At 32.3% G+C, this 26,125-nt stretch overlaps 1 protein-coding gene across 3 annotated transcripts; it reads left to right on the forward strand.

The window, feature by feature from the left end:
- The first annotated feature begins 2,206 nt into the window (after nucleotides 1-2,206).
- Nucleotides 2,207-26,125, forward strand: LOC116768289 (uncharacterized). 3 transcript variants are annotated; one of them, XM_032658967.2, is made up of 8 exons: nucleotides 2,207-2,445; nucleotides 4,072-4,186; nucleotides 9,184-9,337; nucleotides 10,271-10,462; nucleotides 11,432-11,579; nucleotides 21,709-21,861; nucleotides 24,740-24,923; nucleotides 25,111-26,125. In XM_032658967.2, exons 2-8 carry the CDS (start codon nucleotides 4,072-4,074, stop codon nucleotides 25,374-25,376), a joined length of 1,212 nt encoding a protein of 403 aa, XP_032514858.2. In that variant the 5' UTR covers nucleotides 2,207-2,445; the 3' UTR covers nucleotides 25,377-26,125. The 3 variants fall into 3 exon arrangements, with proteins under 3 accessions (XP_032514858.2, XP_032514859.1, XP_061381645.1); XM_061525661.1 differs by lacking the exons at nucleotides 2,207-2,445; nucleotides 4,072-4,186; nucleotides 9,184-9,337; nucleotides 10,271-10,462; nucleotides 11,432-11,579 and adding exons at nucleotides 14,263-14,370; nucleotides 17,165-17,891; XM_032658968.2 differs by lacking the exons at nucleotides 2,207-2,445; nucleotides 4,072-4,186; nucleotides 9,184-9,337; nucleotides 10,271-10,462; nucleotides 11,432-11,579 and adding an exon at nucleotides 12,160-13,037.

The following is a 26,125-nucleotide window of genomic DNA, read 5'->3' on the forward strand; positions in this document are numbered from 1 at the left end:
ATCATATAGCCCTTTATACCCCTTGATCTGCAGTAAAGGTAAAATGTCTTAAGAAATAAGGTCACACTTTATAAGACCTGCGTACTTCCAGCCATATCATACGCAAACGTGTGCTTCGCTTACGCTTCTACTTCAATAATTAACAAACTCATGCTACAAAATAAATTCATGCGGTTTTCCTGAGGCGCACCCTGTTATATCAGGAACTCAGACCTCCAAAGGGATCTCTAATTTTCGACTATAGTAGAACACTTTAAGACGATCTCAAAAAGATTTTTCGTGACTAAGATTGAACATCTAAAACCACTTGTCATCGCAAGGGTTGTCTACTCCCCGTTCCCCCACTGCCGGACAGATGAGAGACGCCCTAAAGAGGCGATCTTAGACTCCTATCCTGGAAGGACGTCATGTTTTTTTATCTCCCAATACCACCCTCTCTTCAACCCCTCTCAGAGGCATCCCTGATATCATCGGTGACTCCTTCAGACCAGTATTTCGAGTAGTTTTGTACAACTGTCAAAGCTAAACAGCAAAGTCAAGTAAAAAAAAACACAAAATTTCTTCATTTCTCATCAGGTTGGTCAGAACATGACTCTGTTTAGTTTGTGATGGCATTCTCGTACTACAAAAAGAGTTCTAATAGTTTTTCATTCATCTTAGTTAATTGCGGGATTAACGTATTATTTTTAAATGAGAATCTGCAATAAACAAAGCAAACACAGACTATGTATACTGATAAGATTGTACAGTTTTACTATTAGATTTGCTTTGTTTTTTTTTACAATTCAAAAGACAAACAGTTTAGAGATCTAACTTTATAAAGGTATAACTTTGTTTTATGTATTTTGAATTCTGTTTTGTTGTCAGAGCTTATTGTAATCAGACATGTTACGTAAAAAACAGTGACTATCATATTTGAGGAACTGACGTTTATCTTTTTGATTATACATAAAATAAGTAAATTTTAATCTTAAATGATGTTTCGTTTTTAAATTTATTTTCATGACTAAACTAAAAATTGGCAAATTTACTTCTTGCAAGGATGTATAATACTTTTGCACGTGTTAACATTATACCCTAGTATGGCATCGTATAGTACTGGTTATAAAGACTAATCGACTTGTAAATCCGTGCCGGTGTGAGGAACTTATGAATAATGATGCATAAAGTATGCCATGTTAATATTAAAATGGGCTTTTTATTTTATATGCGTTCTCTTAAATTAACGTAGGTGAAATTTTTATGACTGGCAAACTGATTTTACATTAAGGGCTGAGGGTCAGTGACACTATTTACTGTTTTTTTATGAGATGTTGCGTATGCGTTGCACACCTTGGATGTTGAGAAAAGGGAGGGGTAGGAATAAGGAGGTAGCAGGAAATGGTGACAACAGGAAAAGGACAACCGGCTCTCTCACTCATCAGAAGACACGCAGCCATTAAAGGCTACTTTACGCCGATCTTCTGTAAGAGGGTGGTACTTCCCCGGTCGAGCCAGCCCATATTCGAGCTATAGTAACTTGACCACAGCTAGGCTCTTCCCACACACTATTATACTTTATATGTTTTGTCGGAAATATATTAAGGTCTTCGATGTCAATCCATCTATATAACTGTCTTAAAAAAATGCTTTATGTCCGAGTAAAAGTACAATGATACATATATTTAATGTTTCCTTAACTCAGTAAACAATAAAACTTTGGGACTCCTCAAGGACGACATCTGGCGTAGAAAATGAAATTATTGAGAAAAATCACTAAAATGTTTCAGTTTCTGTTTAGATAACGAAAATTTCCCCCCTGTTTTCTAAAATTGTGTTCAGACAAATTATCTTGCTCGCAAAGAGATGTAGTTCGATTTTACCAAGAAGAACCGCCAAGAGTTTAATGCACATAAATCACCGCGAACAGGTTGTATGCAGGCTCCTCATCTACACATGAGTTTGAATAACAAAGATGTACCAACATAGCATAAAATTAAATGACTGTGGTCTTACCATTCAACATTTAAAACAGGTTTTGAAAACAAATTTCCTCGTATACATGGATTAAATGTTTAGGATGCATTAGGAATAAATACGTTAGAAATACGACAAAAATAAAAACGTTGTTAAGTAAATGAAATTAATAATCATATGGGATACATCATTATCTCGGTTTATTGACTGTTGTTTAAATGAAATAGTGATTGCGACGCAGAGAGTTGTAAAAACTATGAGATAATAATGTGTTTGTTAAATCCTTGCTCTTATATATAATTCAGATATATTTTTTTTATAGCTTAGATCACAATTGACTCGGCTATGTGACTTTGTATTTTATTTCCATCATCGATTTTAGTACAACACTAAACACTGATCAGGACGAACAGCTGAGACCGTTTGAGGTCATCGTTGTGATATAGTGACTTCAAAACGAAGCCTACGCCGAAAAACTAAACATTAAAGGTGCGTATTAAAAACAAAAGCATTATAAATGAGATATTTTAAAAGCAGTGCCTTAAATTTAGCTTTTTAATATTATAATTTATTTAAAATTTAAGTTGTGGATGCATGGAATTCAAGCCGTATGTAAAATTAAATAGAATTTTTTACTTTATTTTTATTAATTTGTCTTATATTTTACATAAATTATCAGAGTCTTTGTTATTAATTGTTTATTTTTATAAGAAGGAAAATAATGCTATAAGTATTGTTTATTGAATGCCCACTTGCATTTGGTAATACAAAATTTGCAAAATTTTGCAAAATGTTTCATTTAAGACGGCCAACAACACAGAATTTCTAACATAAAATGAAGTAAGTAAAACAAATGATTTATACAAATACGTAAAGGACCACATTATTATGTAAATTTTAAATTACCATTTCGAATTATTGTCATGAAAAGCGAGTTATAAACCAGATTTCGTATCAACCAGTTCCGGACAAAAATAAAACGTCTATAGTTTTTTAACATAATATATGTCAATAACGGATTAAATATAAAGAGTACATCAACATACAGACACCATTGAAATATTGAGGACAATATTCGGAAATTACAAAAAAAAAAAATATAGACGTGGCTCACATTGTTCAAAAGATAGGTTTGAATTGTCTAACATGTTTATGCGTTTTAAGTTATATCAATTGTGTATTAAAAATTTATAAAAAACATATTTAAATATAATGAATAGTGGATTAATATGCTTATATGAATAATATATTTTTCACAATTATTGTTGTCAACTAATTTACCTTTCACGGCTGACGGAAATTATTCGTTGCAATACAAATAAAAGAACAATGACAGGAAAAGAATATTAAGAAAATATTAATTGATATAATTGTGCTGATTTTTTGCAAATGAGACCGAAATATAGATGAATAGCTCGTCAAAAGGACAAATAGGGATAATAGATCATGAGTTATTGAAGCAATATTCGTAGCGAGTTATTGTGATCAGATATCGTTTATTTTTAATTATATTATAAAAGTGTTTGTCTAACAGGATCGCTCCTAACAATTATCGAATTAACATTTACATAGCTGATTATATAGAGGCAGGTAACGACTGTCGCACGCTGCAATCTGCACGCTTTACATAGTACATAAACAATTATTTATGCAAATATACGATGTTTTACCTTTCTTTAGCAATAAGCTCATTGCTAGAGAAAGGTATTCTAAGTATTGATTCTAAGTATTAATGGTATTCTAAGTATTGGTATAGGAATATATTAATTTCAAGAAGATTCTTTTGAACGAGGCTTAAATGAATTTATCCAACTCTGTTTAGTAAAAAAGTTCAGCGGAAAGCAAAAATCATGAATATGAATTGTTGTTAGTGTTTGTGGCCATCGTGGGACAGTAAAAGTTTTGTTAAGAAAGAAAAGAAACCTGGGATGCTATAAGCAAAGAAAGATTAAGGCTTCCCTCAATCTTACTTCTCGAGCGAAACTTGATGTACCTAATATGTTACGGCTACGATATTTTTATAACGACAAATTCTCTGTTAATCGATTTCTTAAAATTTTTAAAGTATTAAAAACTATTGTACAGATTCTAAATAATGTTATATGTGATGACTAGATGCAGTCCGATGCTTCAGACTATTACCCCCAGGGGGTAAAAGAGAAGACGAGTGGGGAAGCTGATGTCGAGGAAGAAGATCATACCAATTGCAAAGAAGCTGGATATTATTTTGGTAAGATATTAAGAAAGACTCAGAATTACATCTCGTCTGCCCGTGATCACGGTTGCTGCAAATAAACTATACAGATTATAACAATTATACAGATATACATTATACAATTATACAAATTACAAAAGATATATATATATATAATATTAAGGCATACAGTGATGGTTCATTGTGATTGGAATATTTTTCAGCGGTCTTTTAAATTCTCTTTCAGTCAGTGTGGTACAGACATAATATCTACTGCTATATTTATGCAAAAAATATGAGTTGATATATTTTAACATATATTTATTTTATATATTTATTTGTGACATAATATAAAATTTATGAAGGCGATGTTAAACTTGTTTTAATTTGTAAATGATATTCGAGTTAATAACTTTACATGTTTTGTTTGTGAACAGGTCCTAATAAATTCGGGATCGAGATAATTTTTGGTGATAATTTTTTTTTTGAATTTAATTCGTGTCGAAGGATAATTAGAGTTCGTCAAACCTAAATATCTGATTCTTAACAAAGATAAGGGGCGTTTGTTTTATGTTAAATGTAAAAACTCAATTTCTTTGTAACGAATTTGCAAAAACAAAAAATCAATCGGGTAATTTAAATGACATGCTAACATCAGGAATTAAAATCGTAAGCGATGTCTGGAAACATTCAAATAATTTATTATTTCTTTCATTAATTAATTGATTACCTTTATGAAGGTTTAAAATACTTCCAAATAAATAAAGGCGTTGTCTTGCAAATAAGTTTTTGATATATAAAAGAAGACAATTTGCATCTAGCTGTCTAATATCCTCATTAAAATCTTGCATTATAATTACAAATTATAATCTTGCTTATTTGAAAAAAATACATCAATTTTGTTCTATAACCGACACAGTGCACCTTCATCAGAAGAGAATAATTCCCAAGATTTATATAAATCATGATTGATGTTTCTGAATATTGAGTCTTAGTAGATGCAATATTAAGTTTAAAATTGTAAAACAAGTTATCAAACGAAACAGGTTTTTGTGGTTACATCTAACACACAGCTTCAGACCAAATGTCGGCAGAAACCATGGACGAAACGTAGTTAAACACGTCGTAAATATAATTGTCTTGGATTTTCGGTCAGTAATTCTAACCGAATATAGCAAACCCATCTTTTTATTACCACTTAGATATTAATTGAATAAAATAATCATTTAAACTCAAAATTATATCTTCAGTCCCGGAACAAATAAAGCAAGTATATGCAGATTGTATAAAACAGTGACACTTTGATTGCAAGTAAGACCAAACATTAAAAGTGATTCACATAATGTTTAACCAAATAAAGGGAAATAAAAGGAACGTATTTAAGCAAAGTAATGACCAAATTTGGTTTTCACTTATCATTAAATTTTGATAAAAGTGTTGGTTACTTTATAGCGACCGAGATCACGGGCAGACGAGATGAAAGTGTTTGTTTCTTGCAGCGTAGTTTCACTCAAATGTGTACTCGTAAAGTATTCAAAGTGCGTAACAGTTATTGATTGGGAAAAAATATATAGGTATTAGGTTAGTATTTGAGGATACAACTCTCGATATAGATGACTGAGACACAAGAACGGTTTAATTTTAATTTTATCACAGATGAACTTACTGTCAATTCCATGCATTTTTTCGTTAATCGTGTTAGAGTAAGCGACATTTAAATATTACGATAGCAAAAAGTAATGTTCAGCTGAATGGAAAACTAAAACGCTTAGGATTGACCAAAAAATTCGTAACACTAAGTCCGGACAATACGCCAAAAATAAACTTTTACCTACATTTCAATAAAAACAAAAAATACACGAAATATGTTGTTCAATGAGGTATTATTTTGCGAAAATGAAGCCCCGAGTCGCGCTTTAGAGTTGAGAATAGTGTTATGAAAACTGTTTTGTATAACATGATTTTTTGCTAACAAAATGTATTAAAAACGTCTCTATGATGCATTAATTAGGTAACTTTTTTGTATAACAATTTATTTTAAGGTTTTTATATTCCTTTATCAAAATGAAGATAACCTTTTATAAACATGTGGCTCCCAAAAATAACATTCATCAAACAAGCGAAACTGCGTGCGGATTATAGTATGTGTAATCTGAAAGTGTTGCTGACGTGGAAAAAGGAACATTAAATACGTTAATCTTTGTTGAGCGTTTGAGTGTGAAAGTTGGCAAACAGTGAGATTATAATGTAATAAGTTAATAATACTTTTATTATTAACAAAAAATAACATGAAAATCATTGTTATAATTATGAGGAAAATGTAATATTCAAGAGTTTTAAAAATGTCCACCATCTGTAGATAGATAGATTATATTCATTCGGAGTATTTTTTCTGTGAAGATATAAGATAATGACAATATATGTAAAATAATATCCGATTTACTTCCAAACTTGGACACCAGTACATCGGAATCCAAATAAAATATGTTTCTATGGCTTCACGTTTCCTATACTTTTGGGTTTTGATTAGTTTGGCATGTATAGGGTTTTCCATTAAGGGCGCTTGATCTTTCTTTTCTTCCATCGTAGCGTGTGCTGTGTGGCACGTAGCGCCGTCCTGTTGAAACCACATGTTGTCCAGATCCATATTCTCGATTTCAGGCCAAAAGAAGTTGGTTATCATCGACCGGTATCGCTCACCATTGACGGTGACGGCCACACCATTATCGTTTTCGAAAAAATACGGACCAATCACGCCTCCGGCCCAAAATCCGCACCAAACAGTCACTTTCTGCGGGTGCATTGCCACTTGGTGAACCTCGTGTGGATTGGTCTCGTCCCAAATACGGCAATTTTGCTTGTTGACATAGCCATTCATCCAAAAATGCGCCTCGTCGCTGAAGATGATTTTTTTGCCAAAATCGGCGTCAACTTCCAACTGCTCTAATGCCCAGTCAGCGAACACACGGCGCTGTCTATGGTCATTAACCTTGAGCTCTTGGGTCAGCTGGATCTTGTACGGGTGCAGGCTCAAGTCACAACGCAAAATTCGCCAAGTTGTCGTCTGCGAAAGGCCGAGTTCCTGTGCGCGACGCGGAATTGACTGCCGCGGGTTTTCGAGGACACTGTCGCGCACAGCGGCGATATTCTCGGCAGATCTCGCGTTACGTTGACGCACGGGAACCGGCTGATTGTTAACTGACCCGGTTGACTCGAATTTGTCCACCAATCGACGGATAGTCGACTCGGCAGGACGATCATCGCGACCGTAAAACGGGCGAAGTGCGCGGAACGTTGCTCGAACTGAAGACCCATTTTCATAAAATAATTTTATGATTTGCACGTGCTGCTCGACACTGTAACCTGCCATGGTGGTTTGGGAGGACGGAATGAATATAACACACTGCATTTGACAGCTGTCACTCAAACAACATGGCCGCAATCAGCTGTCAAAGTTCAAGCGTCCCTATTGGAAAACCCCATATATAACGAGGCGATTGAGAAGAAACTTCTTTAGAAACGGAGGCGATCGCACCTTACACGTGTAGCGTAAACTTTATCATTATGCCAGTTTTCCAAACCATGCTTATCTCACACCTGGAAATGTGTAATAAATGTTCCTCTACTAAACCAGTCACGGATAAAAGTACGGACTCATATTTAGAAGAATCCTTCACGTCTTTTAGTAATGCGAACGAAACTTTCTTATTTAAGGATTGTTTTTTTATCTATCAAATTAACAATAGAAATATACCGTCGTAAAAGACACACCTTTTCTACTATATTTATATTTATATTACTTAACTGCGGTATTGAAAATACGTTATAATGAATTTGATTTACTGTTTCAAAATATTATGAGGTGTTTAGTTAAACCAACTTAAAAATTAGATAAAACGAATGCCTAGTTGTAAAGAATGTTTAATTATGCAATAATAGAATATTCGTTATTTACGATATTTAAAAATATTTATTCTAGATTACAAGAGTACTCTAAAATATAAGTAAATTTTGATTGTTTCCTTAAAATTTCCAACATCTAATCAAAGTCCAATAAAATCCGTTCAGCCTTATCAAATGACGCCAGTCAAATAGAAAGACGAGCCAATAAAAGAATTGAATACCTATTTTTTTGCATGTGAAAAACAAGCATTAAAGAAAATTTAGTTGTTTTAAATCTCAGATAAAATATTGTTACTTAAACGAGATAAAACTTCAAATGTGTGATGGTCACGGGAACAGCACAGTTAGATGTATTAATTATTTATGTGAATTGTGACTCTTCTGATCCTTGGCACTTGGCAGCTTCCTTGCTTATATTTTCCTCGAAATCAGAAGATTTCAGACAGTTATAGTGAAAAGAAAAACAATGACTTATTTATTATTAGTAATGTAATTTTCGAAAAAGATCTCGCTTGCTGGCTAATTAAGCTAACGGCCAGTAGAAATTTCTTTTAAAGGGCGTTTGATTTGCTGTCGATTCTTATAAACAAAATCACCATCATTATCAGTATATATTCTTATAAACAAAATCAGAATTGCCTTTTTTTAAAAATAATATTCGATACAATTTCACTAATTACTTATAAATTTACACAAAACTAAAAACCAATTTTAAATTAATAACTTTCAACTAATCCGCTGTAAAGTTACCGTCAAATGACATCTGAATATAACAAACGAAAGTTTTAAACACACTTCGGAATACTACGATCTATTTCTCTATCACACCAACATACTTTACGAACGAAAACGAGCCCTAATGCCCTCTGACAACTTCTTGTATCTCGTTCGAGTCTATCCTACCCTCACATATTCCTGAAATATATAAACGACTTCAAGGACAAACAAGATGAGCAGGTTGGGATGTGAGGCGGACAATTTGGTTTGGGGCTTACCACTACTTATGTTATATGATTAATCTGGCACTGACCTTGTGGTAACCTTGGAAACTCCTAGTCGTGGCGCCCTCTGCGTAACGAACATTCATTGTATATGTTGATGACCTTTAAAATGAACTTTATTTTTTTCAGGTGACGCTGTGTTTGGGACGTTTGTAGTGGCGCCGTTGGTTATAATAACTTGGAAAGGAACCTGGGGACTAATGGACCTGCAACCAAAAATGTTTCCTTTCGCTCAAATATTCATCCTAGGAATGGTTATACACGTCACGTTCGTAGTATTAAGGTGGGTAGGATAACTGCGCTCGTATATTTTCAATTGCCATGTAAATCTTTACAAGATTATAATAACCGGCTGTCACTTGCTATGTGAGTGTATAGAGAGTATATATTCGAATTCATGGAATCGTTCTGAAATTTATATCGAATTTTCTTCTTCTAAGATCTAAATTTTAAAATAAATAGTTATATATATAAATATATATATATATCGTTCCAGTAGCAATGGCCTTAAAGCAAAATAGATTTATCGTTAATTTCCTAGAGTTTAGTGAAAAATAGAATAATCAAAAATAATCCCATTCAAATAAACTAATTAACTAAATATTGATATATTATGTAAAAAGTTGCGGTAGCCTAGAGGCTAAAAGCGAAAGCCAAGTCTCTCGTGCACGAGGGGCGGGTTTGAACCTGGCAAGTACCAATGTGCGAATCATAGGTACTTTCTAAGAGTATTTAGACACCACTGACAGACGGTGAAGGAAAACATCGTGAGGAAAGCTGGACTTGTAATCAAATTATAAGTCTGGAGTCGCTAATCCGCCTTGAGTTAGCGTGGTGAATAATGCTCTAACCTTCTCTATGAGAGAAGAGGCCGTTGCTAAGCAAGGGGCACCGATAGGCTAATGATGATGTGATATACATTTAGATTTTGCTTCATTAAGTATTTTTCCCTAAATACATTAATAATTGAATTTGGTAGAAACTGACATGGAATATTCAGTCATTTGTTGTTTCAATGTCTGCGTCTCTTACTCATACCAAGCAAATAAGGGTTCTGCAATACACTTCAAGAAACAGAAATATCGTAATTGTACTTGAAAATATTTTTCTCGTAGCATCATAGTTTTCTATTACTTTGTACAATATAAACACAAGTAATTTTATTTAAATCTGTTATATACTTTTTATTAACAGTTGTAATTATTAAAAATTTCAGGAGTCACCTTTTTTCTCGTTCCCGCAACGCCTGGGGTGAAGGCAGAGCTGGTCGGTGGCTACGAGAACGGTTGATATGCAGAATTTACACTTACGTATTTTTATTGTCCTGTGTCATGCACTGGAGGGGCGGTTGGGGCCTGTTCGACGCTACCGTTGACGCAATCACACCAGATACTGGAGACCCTCATAGGTATAGACCATGTCTTAGAAACTGTATACATGAAAACGTCACTAATTTTTGACTTATTACGGTTAAAGCTTTAAATAAACATATTATTATCGATCAGAGTATGTAATAAGTTTATCGTAGAGCTAAAATTTCGCAAAGGGGATGATAAATATTTTCAACCTACTCTATCTCTCTCTACTTCTATCCCTTTCGCTCTAATTCTACATATACTCGTTAGCTGATATTACTTAGTCTCCTGAAGCTGATTGCCATCTGCAATGGCCCATACGAAGAATATGACACCTTGATTTTTCAACCATAAGTCTATCGAGAGGTTACTCCGCCCTTTTTCCGAGCTAAAACTGTAACATATATCATTATTATAGATTTACTAACTTTTGACCTCTCATTCTTGATAGAGAGATGTAGAAAAAAGGTTAGGACGTTTTTAGAGATGGGTATTATTGTATTCAGAAGACCGAATACAATCAAAATATATATTGATCCCTGTATTTAATACGCCATAATCGAAAGTCCTTCCTATCGAATATAATATTATTTTCAATCCATACATATCAAAAAATAATTCACTGTGATATGAAAAGAAGTATAAATGCAAGCTTTGTAATTTAAATTGTTTTATTTCAACTGAAATTCAATTGAAAATATGATTGAAAAAAAATAAACATATGTAAATACGTATATATACAAGTAACATATAAGGTTGAGTAAAACTAATATTTTCGAATTACTACGCGTCATTTTATTATTTAAAAAAACTACATACTCCGGACATACTAATCTCGTCTGCCCGTGATCAAGTTTGCTGCAAAGCAAACGAAACGTCGGACTCGGGAGTATTAGTTTTATTTAAATGAACATTCGCGAAAGTCTTACATCTCATTATAACATATAAGGTTACTCAACATTAATAGTGCTATACATTTGTTCAACAATCCCAAGCTTAAAGTAGAATTGTCATTTCCTCAGACCATTGGTGCTCGCAGCTCTGACTCTCTTGCTTTGCATTGTCGTCACCTGTCTCCGTAGTACAAGAAACCTCCTGGCCTCTCCATACTTCCTATGTGCTGATGGAAAAGAAGACACATACCTCTTCACAACGAGATTTAAAATACTGGCAAGTATTAAACTCTTTAATAATCAGAAACTTACTAACTAGAAACCTATTCTGAACGTGATAAGGGGCTATTATGAAGAATTTTTATTTATACTATTACATTAGGAAAGCGTTCCGTGAAGAGCATTATTACACAACAATCACATGTTAGTCTGATGATCGTTAAGGCATCACATCCTAATACTTCCCTACATTGAAACTATTTCGAATCTTCAACGATTGAAGTATTTTTCTTGAAAAGAAAATATGTAATAATATAGTGAGATAATTTAATTATATTTTAATACGTAATTAAGGCAGCATATTACTTTAATGTTGAACGAAATTATAAGTTATACCTGCATATTATTATTGCAGAACTATTTTTAACTTTTAATTTGTTTTAAATGAATCGAAGAATCCAAGTTTAATTTATAATAAAAATCAAGAGTGTAATCAACTCAATCTTAGGTTGGCTTATTCATAATTCAAGGTCAATGAATGAGCTCACGTTACAGACGAGCTAAGGAAGTGGAGTATGAGCTACGATTTGTGAAATTAACTAGCGGTCAAGCTTCTTAACTTTGAACTACACTTACTGTATCATAAACTTCGGCTTAAATATAATTATATTTCCATACATTTTAATATACATAAATATAGTCAAGCTTATCTCGCTGTAAGATACATGGCTTCTCTCATATCGCTACAGCTATAAAATCGGTCTTATCACTAGGAGCTATATAGACACTGCTTGATGTACCTAATCATCAATACCTTTCCCATTCCAACGTTGTGAGGAAAGGCTGCGAAAGTATATTCCGAATCAAGAGGACCCCGTCCCAACAAACAATACGTCATAGTTGTGAGTGCGGGACGCGATAATACAATTATATAGAAGCAATCTGTAGTCGTTCTGAACCCGTGGCAGGGGGCACTTGTAGCTCAGTCATGCGTGGAAGCACTGCCGGGCTCGCTGAGACGATCGCGGGTACGCGGCACTCCGCCCTCCTGGAGTTCGCGGACATCGTGTTCGCTAGCGTGGTGGTCGCCCCAGCTGTCGTCTCCTACTGGAAGTCGACCTGGTCTCTCATGGACCTGTACGTGCTCACAGACAACCCCGTCAGCAGTGCGGCCGTGTGCGCAGCGTTCGGTTTGTGCTGTAACCTGATATTCTGCGTGTGTCAGACGAAGTTAAGCCAGATCCTGAAGCCTGATAGGGGTCGGCTGATGTACTATGTCTTATCGCGGTTGTGCACGTGTGTCGCGGGGGCGGCTTGCGTGGGCGGCTGGAGGGGTGTGTGGAATCTTCTCAACGAGTGCACAGGAGACAGCGCAAAGACACTCATGTCTACCACTGTGGCTGCCACGTTGTCTCTGGCGGCGTTGAGGACCTTGAGAAATATTTGCGCAGCTCCATTTGCAGTGGCTGTAGATTCCCCCGAAGACTATTTCGAAGTCCCTACTATGTTTAGAACGGTTAGTAAATTAAGGCTACAAATACCAAAATCAAATCAAATCGTAGTAACTAATATTCGAAATCGTAATACTTTCCGTTTAGTTATTTCTTTCAGTTAAATAACGATTAAAATAAAAACACTATGATAGTATTATCAAAGAACGATAGAATTAAAATAATAGTGTAAAAGGAAAATTTTCTGCATTCGGTACGTATTTCGGAAAGAATTGATTGTATCAAAGAAATTTCAATGTGATACAACGGTTATTTATTGAGCAACTAAGAGAATATCATTTTAACAAGTAAATGTTGTTAACAGAATTATGTTTATTTCTCTTGGACACTACAGACAATTAGTCAACCATTCAGTAGATATATAACCTCAACCTCTTTGCAGACATATTTCGAACAAGAATCAGAAGACATTTTATATAAAGGTAACCAAAAAGATATGTCAAAAATATCAACACGAATATGCAAAGAATACGACATATACTCATTTAGACAATTATATATATCTTATTATTCAATAATTAATATCTAAGTGCTAGTGATCAATCAATGTGAATAAATATAGGAACCAATTAGCAAAAATACTTTATGCAATATTAATTATCCTTTCTTTCTTTCATACATAACAAATACTGTTAATAATTGAAATTTCTATAAAAATGAGGATTTCACAACAGTTATTCTAAATATGCAGAGTTCTTAAAGAATAATATAAGTTTTTAACCAATAATTATGGTCGAAAATCAAGTTCTTTAGAGTAGCATTGGAATATATTAATCTAATGAAGCAAACATTTCTAAAATAAGGATAACTTACTTATAAACGCACATTATTAATTATAATAAATAACTCAAGTTGTTTTTTTTTTATAAAAAAAAAAAGTAAAGAGTGGGCAGCAAACGCCAAAAACAAATATCTAAACATATTTTATACTCTGTTAAAAGTTTTAATTATTCATCAGTTATAATTCGCGCCAAGATAACATTTAGTTTATGCAATTTTAAATATTTATTTTTCAAAATAATTGATATAAAAAAAAAACTAACTTTACTCCTGCTAATTGGACTACAATAAAATGACAGTCATTTAAATTGAAACCATACCTTCATTGAATGAAAAAAAAAAAACAGTGTTAATATTTGCGTTCATAGCAAACAAGTATTAAGTGACAAGGATTTGTTGAACGTCAAATAACGAGATCATAGTATCATTTTTAGTTGAGTATGTGATATAGTCTGAACAGTGAAAGTGCTGTGATCCAGAAATTTACACTATACTTGTTTTTCATAATAGTATTTGATTTTGACAGTTATATGACAGTGAAGTGATAAAAAATTAAATGTAATTAGTGACGGATATATCATCTGTAAAATTCTGAATTCTGTTCTGAAATTGTTTTATGAAAATTTACATTCACCTATTTCTTTTGTCTTAAACCATTAATAAAATTGTATTTTTTTTTTACTGAGTAAAGCTCATTAAAAACAGTTTGAAGAAAAAGCAAGAGACCCACAAACAATTCTTTTCAAAATTTATTTTGAATATCTTATTTTTTATTTCAGAACAGTCTACTTATTTGTTTTAATTGATTCTGACTTTTACTCTCACAGTACGAATGGAATTACGTTTCTTATTAAAGGCAATCGTTTTAAAATTTACATGTATATTTTGTTTAAAGACACAACCGCTTACTTTATTTCAAAGAGTCGGATACAGATATCAACGAACGTGCGTATTGTATCAACTCAAACACTAATTAATCTTTTTAGATTTAAATTATAACATGAGTTTTAAACGGAAATCTATGTTCTTAGTTTTCTTACTAATTAAAAAAAATCCTTTTTCCTTCATTTTATAAATAAAAATTAACGAAAAAAATTAAAAAGACAAAAATGTTGCATGTCATTCAGAAACATTCAAATTTCATTACAATATTTTAATGTTTGGATCACGGCTATAAAAGCACGCTTAAAAAATATATCAAATATAGTTTTGCACAGACTGCTCACGTGGGCTTAAAGATCATTCTATATATATGTATATTTTCCATACTCTTAATTTTTATATTTCTGAAATGTTAAGAACGAATAACTTTTGGCTTATTATTTCATATTGTTTGTTGATTACGTAACTCGTTTCCATAAAACATGTCTATTAACCTAAGATCTGATTTCTGTCACATTGACTTTATTACTCCGTTTTCGTTATTCACCTCTGATACAAAAACGTAAAATTTATTAACATCGGCAATTATTAAGAAAATCTAATACTAAGTTTCACTTATTTATCACTGCTATCTAAATCGTTGTAGTTTGAAGATACTTGCTTAGTTTTGTCCTCCTGTCTACAAACGTCAGTATAAAAAAAATATGTTTCGCATAAAGACTAGTGTTCACGGTTGTTGAATAATAATCGAAATGTGAAATAGTACCTCCAAAAAAATATAGTTACATTTATATAAGTTTTCACTAATATAGTTTCTTTTGCAATAATCTATTTTTGTCAATTGCTGTTTTTCTATCTTGCCCACGTTTGATAGCCCTTAGTTACAGATCTCTAAATGTGACCTGACACTGGCGTTTATACACTTATAACCTTGTACGATCCAGATGAAGACATTGTAAATACAACAAGGAATGACGGAACGTAATACAATTCTCTATTAGGTTTACAAGTAGTTTAAAAATTTTATACAATGTTTTGAGTATTTTCCTCAACCTGTCAATCACTGTTTTTGTATGTGACAAGAATTTAAATCGAAATATCGATACGACAGCTCTGAAAGGATTACTTTAAGTTCATTTATACTGAACAAGTGAACACTAGGACCTACTTTAGTTTAATATTGAAACAATCTTTACTACATGTGGCAGTAAATTATACAATGTCTATTCCTAAAAAACAGATATTTTTTTCTTTAAAGGACATTACTGTAACTATACTGTAAAAATACAACAAAATCACAGTAAATCCAAAGAAAACAAGTGGCGAAGTTATCTCACGGTCCCTTGAAAATTTAAGGTTTTTTAAATACAGTTCTTGAGCTTCGTCTATTAATTAATTTAGTTTTCATTGTATCATTAAACAATTTTTTATTTTTTTGTTGCTATTGATAAAGTTTTTATGCACTTAGTTTGCATTTATCGGTCACCAAACATGTGAAACATCAATAAACGTACAAGATCGTTTTATGAAAAGAACAATTAAATATCTCCTTCAACTTCACCTGGCCTTATTTATAACATCAGAATTCACTCTCATGATAAGATCAATAGACGAGTCTCGCAATACTATTTGATTCTTCGTCTTTTCTTTTCGTCTTTTCATCACCATATTTTTGACTGAAAGGTCCTAAAACCTGGTGAAATCCCGTAAACTATAAATATATAGACATGATTTGCTGTATTCTAAATAATTCTGGTAATTTACCTGTCATTGGTAACTTAAAATTGATGTATATTATCTATTTTATCATTCTAAAATATTTTAGGGTTCCTTCTGTTAAACTTTTTATCTTAGAGAGCTTAATTATTGTTCAAATCTGATTGTGGTTTGTCTGCCAATTTGGCTTTATAACTCGCAATGGGATGTTAAATATATTACTGTGATTAAACTACGCATACTATATCAACGTAGATATGAACAAAAATTTGTAAATATTTCATATTATATTAAATGTGTTATTTACAAGTAATTAAATACAGATAACAATATTAATAACACAAGATAAAGTTTACAAAAGATTAAAGTTATAGAAGAAATTTTTATAACTAACATTATAATTAATTTTTTAAGTCCCATAAGCTTATATATTATAGTCTACATATGAATGTTGCTCTTACAAAAAAAAAAAAACATATTTAATGGAATTATGTCGATACGGAACTTTTTACAACAGTCTATATCCTAACTTAGCTTGAGAGTTGAGATAACTCGTAGATATCGGTGCGTGTGAAAATAAAGTGCGTATATACAGCGATCATGTCGCTTATAAGTTTAATATTGTTCGATGTGTACACATATAACTACCGCGACTAATTCTCAGTCTAATAATCAGTTGCTCCCTAAGAAACAATCACAATCATCTGTAATATATTGAATATTTATTTTTCAAATGTTTTCCCTTTCGATTCAGTTGGTTCGCGAAAATTTAATGAAAATAAAATCTAGTGCGCAAATCTACAGTGCTAAAAACCTGTTCTTCAGATGACGAACGCTTTCAATATAACAAAGTCAGTGAGAGCGCGTGAATAAAGTGGAATTTTCCTCAGCAACAGGCAGGCAGTAATAATATAAGGAGTCTCGCGTGGTGTTCGACCACCCACACTCATTCACCGAATATACTAGGAAGCATGCTCCTAATACAAACGCTCTCTGGGGATAACACAGACGCTCTCTTAGAGATAATTGATATTCTGTTTACGGCAGTAGTCGCCGGTCCTTTGATAATTGTACATTGGCGTTCGCTGTGGGCCCTTATGGATCTCTACGTGTATCCTGACCATCCATTTAAGAGCGCTTACTGGACGGCCGCTTTCGGCATCGTCTTTGGTCTCGTGCTGTACATGGGACAGGAGACCCTTAACAGAAAGTTGACACCAGGCGCTGGGACGACCAAATATTTCATCATTACTCGTTCGTACACGTGCGTGGCCGGGGTTGTTAATGTTGCAGCCTGTAGGGGAGTTTGGAATATTCTTGAGTGCACTATAACAGAAACACGACTTATAATCATTTCGACGGTTGTTTCAACAATAGCTATAATTTGGCTGAAGGGCCTAACGAATTTGGATTCAGCTCCGTTCTGCATACAAGTGGACACACCCGAGGATTATTTTGAGGCGCCGACTTTTTATAAAACGGTACATAACTTTTTTTAAGTTATTTCGTATATACTACAACTTCAACAAAAATTTGAATGTTATTTTAAACATAAAAATTAATTAATTTCATGCATAATATTTTTCTTTTAAACACCTAGGAATCCGTGATGCGTCTCTGTTAATAGGAAATTTCAATCAACAAATAATTGTTTTGACGTAAATGTAAATCCTAAAATAATCGACATGTCTATTTATTTTAGATAACATTAAGAGTCGTGTGCTCTAGAACATTCAATTCATATCATTTCGTAGCGGCTTTGCGCGGATAAAAACTATTCAATTGGTAATTTTTGGTGACATTTTTTTAATAGTAAAAGTCATCCTAGTCTCAGCGGTGTGCGTTTGACAGGTCTACTCTTCAATCGCTCATGTGACTTAAAAAACTAAAATATGTTTGTTGATAAGATTAGAAATGAAATTTGCACGCATGAAGGCCATATTATAAAAAAATGATCATTAGGAATGTTTAAAAAAATCCTTGGCATTATTTATTATTACTTGTCTGCATTGCTCATATTTTAAATGCTTCGTAAGGTAAAAAATATGATGTCCTTAATTTTGTAAATTATTTCTTATACAATTAATATATGTATATGGTAAGTAAAAAATCATTAAACTAAAATGTTGATTGGTATGATAAAAAACAGATATACTTTAAAATTCTTAACAAGACTCAGTGTTACGTATTATTGGCCTATGAGCACATTGTATATCTTCAAATTTCAAATAACGCTGTCTTGATTACTGAGAACTATAGATAACACCTAAATTTTTATCGAAATCGGAAGATCAGTTTAGGTATTGCATAAGATTTATATATTTCAAACTGTTTTCTTAATTGTTTACGATTGTAGTAAAAGAAATATTGTGACAAAAACATTAGTGGGTCCAGAAATGTTAACATAAAAAAATAACCGCATGAAAATACTAACCACTGCTTTCATCTCTTACAGATTCAAAAACGATCTTACTGTTATATCTGCATATACTCACCGACATAAACATAAAGGATAGTATTTATCCTCAAAAATTATGTATATCTTATTATCTTAGTTCGGGAACATTTATAATATACAAATTCACTTCTTTAGCATCTTTAACAGACATTCATGTTGTATTCGTTAAACGTACAACAACGTGAAAAACGTGATTAGCATTATGAATCGTTAATATTATTCCTTCCAGTGTAATGGACATTTCTTCTATACCTTCCACCATCTTCGTTCATCTGCCACTGACACTATCTTTTTGAAGTTGGCTTCTCCCATTCTTCTATTCAATCTCAGTCCAAATAATCCATGTTTAGGCAATTTTTAAAAACAAATTGTGGAATATTAATTCTAATTCCGTCGTCATTATCATCATCATCAGAATATCGATGTCCACTGCTGAGCAAAGGCCTCATCTGACATGGAGGAGGTTAGAGCATTAATCACCACGCTTGCTCAATGTGGATTAGCGATTTCATCTTATAATTTGAAATTATAAGACCAGGATTCCTCACAATTTTTTCCTTCACCACCTATCAGTGGTGTCTGAATACTCTTAGAAAGCTCATATATCTCGGAAAATTCTATCATATATTTCTATATTACCAGAATTTGAGCTTGTTTGTGTATATGTATATTTTTCGGGCGTTTCGTAGTTGTCATCGCTACACCGAGTTTTCCTCTGACATGATAATTTAATAATTCGTCCAGAATGAGATAATCGCTGACTAGATTACGGCGTGCTCCTGTGATTATTAATTTCAACGATTTAAAACTCCACATCTGACTGTCGGATGTCTTATCCCGTGATCCAAATGGTTTTTTCTTGGTAATAATTATCACCTCATTTATCCAATTGAAGTTTTATTAGAAGCATTATTTTCAACGGTGTCTTGTCTTTCCATCATTGTGGAAAATGGTGTCTCTTTTTAAAATACATACAGAGTTATCGAACGTGTTTCAAAAATATAACATGTGATTTATAAAACTTTCGTTTTAAAAAATTATAAATTAAATAATACATAATGAGATCTAAGATTTTCGCGAGTATTCATTTAAATGAAACTAGTATTATTCGGATTTACTACGCGGATTTTATTATTTAAAAACTACATAATCCCGACGTTTCGGGACCTCGTCTGCCCGTGATCACGGTTGCTGCAAAGTAACCGAAACGTCGGGATTATGTAGTTTTTAAATAATAAAATCCGCGTAGTAAATCCGAATAACACTAGTTTCATTTAAATAATATATATTTTGGACAACTATATTTTGTGTTCAAATTGTAGATATTTATAAGTTATTGATGAAGTTAAGTTCAATAGTTTAATTACAAAGGAAACGTTCAGGTGATAAGAAATTGTAATATATGTAGCTACGTTTTCAATATATAATTTAGGATGTTTTGGAGGCTTTAAATTGGGCCTAAGTTTGTTTTATAGAAGTCATAATTTTTTGTTGCAAAACATGGTTCTGATAACAAAATCATTACTGGTTGCGTCTTTTTATTAGAATTTGTTTCATAGTGTTTCACGTCAAATTATTCCAAAAAGTTGAAATAAAAGTGCTACCAACTGTCATATTATTATTAAAATTAGCAAGAACATAACAAGACTATAGTGTCTGTCCAAATTAAAACCTTCATTAAATCCGTTTTAAAGAAACAATAGTGAAAATAAAGTTTTAAACATTACTTCATGAACAAAATCTCAAACTAAACTGATTATGTTTATCAAATTATATTTAGATTTCATTAGTCACAACTTTTTTTTTATAAATCACAAATGTATGGACACATATTTTCAGTCTGAATTTATCATTAAACGACTTCTCATTTCCTTCGTAAATCACAAAAACAAACTGAAATACCCCAATAAATACTTTTATAGCCACATTTATGTGAAAGAAAAGAATAACTTTGTACTATTTTTTGTCTACTGACCTTCCGCAGATATACACCTAAGGTCAATGTGTAATATTGGCTTATTATAAATCCTATTTAACCAATAAGTATGACTTATATAACACTAAGCATCTGCTGATCCAGCTTGTTTGTACCAAGTTTAAGTGAGTAAACCTTGACTGTACTTGAAAATGAGTAAATCATTCGACTTTCACATTTCAGCTATTTACTTATTAATACGGTTGATGGAAATCATTTTACTGTAAGAAACTTAATGTTTAAGTTTCTTACAGTAGTATAATAGAAGTATAATAATTTTACAGTATTTAATTGTAGGATAATTATAATGTAAATGTGGGATTTGTTAATATTGATAGTAATTCTCAATCCCCGCGACAAAATTCGATGTCTGACCGTGTGTATGTTTGGTTAATATTAGTCCAGCAGTGTTAGAGCATCAACCCTTTTTAGAAATCTTTTAAGGCTTCCTTACGTATACTCGGATAAGTTACAGATGTTAAGGTTTTTTAAGGCTAAATTGTTATTATTACTGTTAGGGTGTTTTTTAACTTGTAATTTGATATTATTTTGTGATAATAATCCAAAGTTTGTAAATAATCTTATAAAGAAAAGTCAATGACATTTCGACTCCGGTAATGATATAAGTATAAGAATATAAAAATATATTTTAAAACAACTTAAACACATATTAAAATTAAATGCTTTAAAATCCATCGTGTATTTTGCCTCGCGAATCGTATTTGTTTCAGATGACCCGCTACCCCAGGGTCCAGACGCACAATCACTCTTCAATATTGAAGATTATTTAAGATCATCGAAAAACAATGTAATTTAACTAAATATGTATAAGGCGACCCTGTTTAATAGCAGTTTTCTTTCACAGAGCAGTAAAGAGACCGCTCTATACATCTTGGACTGTGTGTTCTCCGTGGCGGTGGTGGGCTCGCTGGTAGTATTCGTGTGGCGCGGCTCCTGGGCGCTCCTGGACATCTTCCTCTACCCTGAAGACGCTGTCAAATCCTGCTGGACCTCTCTGGTGAGCCTAACCATTCACCAACCCATGTTTAATTCGTCCCAGCTTTAAGGAGACTAGTATTTTTAAATTATTTTGAAAAATAAATCATTTATCTCTTTTACCACTATTAACTTTATATTCTTGCCTAACAAAAAACGTTTAAATTTCATTGTAAGCATTTAAAAATATAACCCTGAGTGTCCACAAAAAAATTTCTTCCGTATTAAATCCACCATACTTATGAATTAGATGATAAAGCTTTTTTTAAAATGTCGAACTGTTCTTGCGAAGTCGGTTATGAAACAAATGTCTTATCATAAAATATTTGTCTCATTTTATTATCAAAGACGACAAATGATTGTCAAATTCACAATGTTTTCCGCATATGGGTCATAGCATATTGAGTCAGTGACCACTTATCCATCGCAATTGGTTCTTCCTGCGAGCAGCCCCGATGTACTCAACTGATACTTCGTCGCGTTTAAGGTCAATAGGGATATCTGTTTTTGATTAGTACCATAATAAATATAATTTAAAAAAAACATTGAATTTTCGATGGTGGCAAACAATATTTTGCTTTTTGGCCAAAATATTATGGAGGAAAAATTTCTTAAGTGTTTCCTATATAAATTAATGATTTACAACCTTCAAAGACACATTAATCAAACAAAACTCTTCTAAGAAATCATTTCCTATGCATCAGAAATGTTTCCATTAAAAATATGCATAAAATCTAAGATAAAGAAAGTTAATCAAAGTCTGTATAAATTAATACATTCACCTTAACATTTGACATATCAAATGTACGGAAGGACGAAAATAACGAGACGTAAATGCAAATTACTGGAGTGTTTACGTGAAACAGGCTTAAGGCTCCTTAACGAGGTAATGATGTGCTATATTTAGATGGTATGGAAAACAGTTGCAATTTGAGTTAGTTAGTTCGTAATTTTTTTCCTGTCTATGTATGAATCAAGTGTCCAATAACGGTAATTATCAATTATTAAATTAAATCAGAATTATTCAATTATCAACGCAACACATTTCTTAGTTAATTCCCGACAATAAACAGCAAATCTGATGCTATATTAATGGCTTCCTTAAATGAGATGAGAGAACTTAAAAATGATAGTACTTGGGATGGTACAAAACATAGACATAACTTATCAGTATATTATATCCTTATATTGCATTAACAAAATCCTAAAATCGGAATAAACTAGAATTTAATTTTATTGACCATAGCGAATTCTTAATATTTTTTGGCCTATAATTTCTGAGGAACAGATAAATATAACATTCACTATTCCGTCCCATCCTGTGTATAGATTTTGCAAAGAAGAAAGAACGTAACAATTGATTCAATGAAACCTATTAATTAATACTCAGACTCGGACTATTTTATCGTGATTGTCTTCTTGTTCATTGAACCTCTCGTTAAAGATAACATTATTGTCGTTTTGTGCGCTCGAAGAATTTAATATTAAGGATAAAGAAAAATATTATATCATAAAGAGAAAAACGGACAAAATTCGATACTTCTTTACTAAAGAGGTCTAAAATGATATAAAGGGACCTATTGTTATTTTTTACCACCAAAACATATGAAAGTTTACAACTGTTTGTATCAAAATAAAGTAATCCTAGGAATATCTATACACCCGTTTCTAGAACAAAAAAAATTTTGCTAATCAAATATGTTAAGAATGTCTTATTTTGTATAATTATTTAATTATACAAGAAAAGACACGTTATTTAGTTGAGAAAAGATTCTGAAATGTCTTAGTGATATGATACTTAGAATATTCTAATAGAGTCACTTTCTTTTTTTATTATTCAGCCCCTGTATTACGTCATAATTCTTTAAGCACAAATCACACAACTCTCTATATCCGTTACGTAGTCTTAATTCCACATCAAACATACTATATTTAAACCTATTTACTTATGACAATAGCACGAACAATATAATAAATGTTATATACTACATTTACATTTATTTATAATATATTTTATAAGTTTGTTGAGGGTTTTTCTCGGGCGCCATTGCGCACTGTTGTTGCCGGATAATGGCGTCTGGGAGTCGGAATCAGCTGTTATTGTTTACAGTTATGAGAGTTATATCAAGATTACTCTATTTATATTATAGCGTTTATTTATTTACTGTGACAACAATCTGCTGAGTTTAATTTAAAGTCTGGAAGGAATATTTTTAAAGGATTACTGTTTTTATTTAAATATTTCATAAACTAGCTATTCTTTAGAAACTATAGTATGTTCTGAACATATATTATATATATTGGAAGTTAATTAAGGACGTGTGTGTGTGTGTGTGTGTGTGTGTGTGTGTATGGTAAACTTATATAATATTAATATTCAGGCTATCTTGCAGCATGCTATGCATGAGAATATATCGTAACAAACGTAATTTTAAAATTGAAAAAACCTCTTCAATCAACCATCAGAGGAGGTAACAAGATTAAATCCACAACTTATTCGGGCATTTTGACCTTTTTGTTTATTTTATATATATATATATATAAGCTGTCAATCTTGCGTGTAATTTCTTTTATTATTTGGCTTTTTAGGAATACGTATTTTTTTTTAGTTATTTATTTAAAGACACACATTCTTTCTCCTTTCTATAACTAATAATAATAAACTAACGTGAGAGCCTCCTGTTTGATTTACAACTTCACAGATTTATAATAATGGAATAAACGACCGCACGTTAAATATTTTTTCCTCTTCATATTCACGTAATGAATTAAAATGTATATAATTTGTCTAAAACATCAAGTTACATCTATAATCATCTCTTTAGTTTCGAAGCTGTGGAACAGTGGTAGCAGAAATAATGTTTAAGACATTATTATTATGTGAATGCCCTTTCTAACAGGTTGTGGGCTACGCTCTGGTTGTGTTGACCTTCGCCGCCCAGACTCCTATGAGATGGGCGGTCGCGAGGAGTCAAGGGGCTGTCAGACTACTGCTGGCTGACTTGTACCACCTGGTGTCCTTCATAGCCACAGTCAACGTGTGGCGAGGAGTTTGGGGCTTAATGGATATATATTTCTTCCCAGGTATGTTAGCAATTTCAGGCGTAAACTAATTATGATAAATCCTCCAGTTAGGAGGTTTATTGTTTTGTCTATATACTCTCTTCTGACCTCGTAACACAGCTGTGTTATTGAAGAGAGAGGATCCGATGTTTAGAAAAATATATTTTTTATATTAAAATTCTTTTCTGAATGTATGTTATTTCCACAGAAACGCCTAAACTGAGTAATTGGTGTTCCCACATCATCAGCCTGGTTCTGCTCATCCTCCTGAACTGCTCCAACTCGGTGCTGGTCCGAGGGGTATACATTGATGCCGAGGAACCTGCCGGGGACTGCGTGGTCTTCCCGTGCCATTACCTGAGATTATACCTTCACAAGGAGAGAATCAAGAAGAGACATAAGGACGTGACTCAATCAGCCAAAGAAACAGAAGAAGCGAACGTCCCTCTACAGATGCCAGAAGAAAAAGTATAAATAGTTATCAATCTTCACTTTTTCGTTTAATTACAGCTCAGTCGATCTAATTTTGATTAGAAATAGAGCATAGTTTTATCTCAACCAAAATTAATTTTAATAAACAGTTTCCAAGCTAAGTCATAAAGGCTATATTTCTTAATATTTTTTAATCTATTTTTTATTAATCTCCAGCTTTATATCAACTAATTGAATTATAATATATTTATGTTAAACAATATTAGTTATAATTTATAAAGTAGGTATGTTTGTTTTTTACAATCGTGTTGTTTTTGACATTTCTGTCTAGTTTTTTTTTTTTTTTTGTTATAGCTCTGTAGCAGAATATAAATCTATTGGTGACTTGAGTTATTATGAAGGAGCTTTATAATTTAAAATTTTACACGGAATAATTTATTTAATACAAATATTTTGTAATATATAACTTATCTGTTATTTCTGTGAGTTTCTACGTCGTGTTACAAAGGTACTTCAATGCACAATTAATGTAAATAGTTTGTTACGTGTTGCTTAGTTTTGTAAATGTAATTACTTAATTGTAATATTGTTTAATTTACAATACTTCAGCAATGTTTTCATCGAAACCTAATTTTAATAATTTCACCGGAAACGTCACGTTAACTTTGCTATTTATTTTTTTTGACATATCAACCACGTTTTACGATATAAGTCTGTTTATAATGTACAAAGTCCTTAATATTATCACAGTATTAACATGTATCGAGTCACGAAAAAGTTCCACCAAACGT

Source organism: Danaus plexippus, chromosome 4 (genome assembly GCF_018135715.1).
Source record: "Danaus plexippus chromosome 4, MEX_DaPlex, whole genome shotgun sequence".
Taxonomy (NCBI): Eukaryota; Metazoa; Arthropoda; class Insecta; order Lepidoptera; family Nymphalidae; genus Danaus; species Danaus plexippus.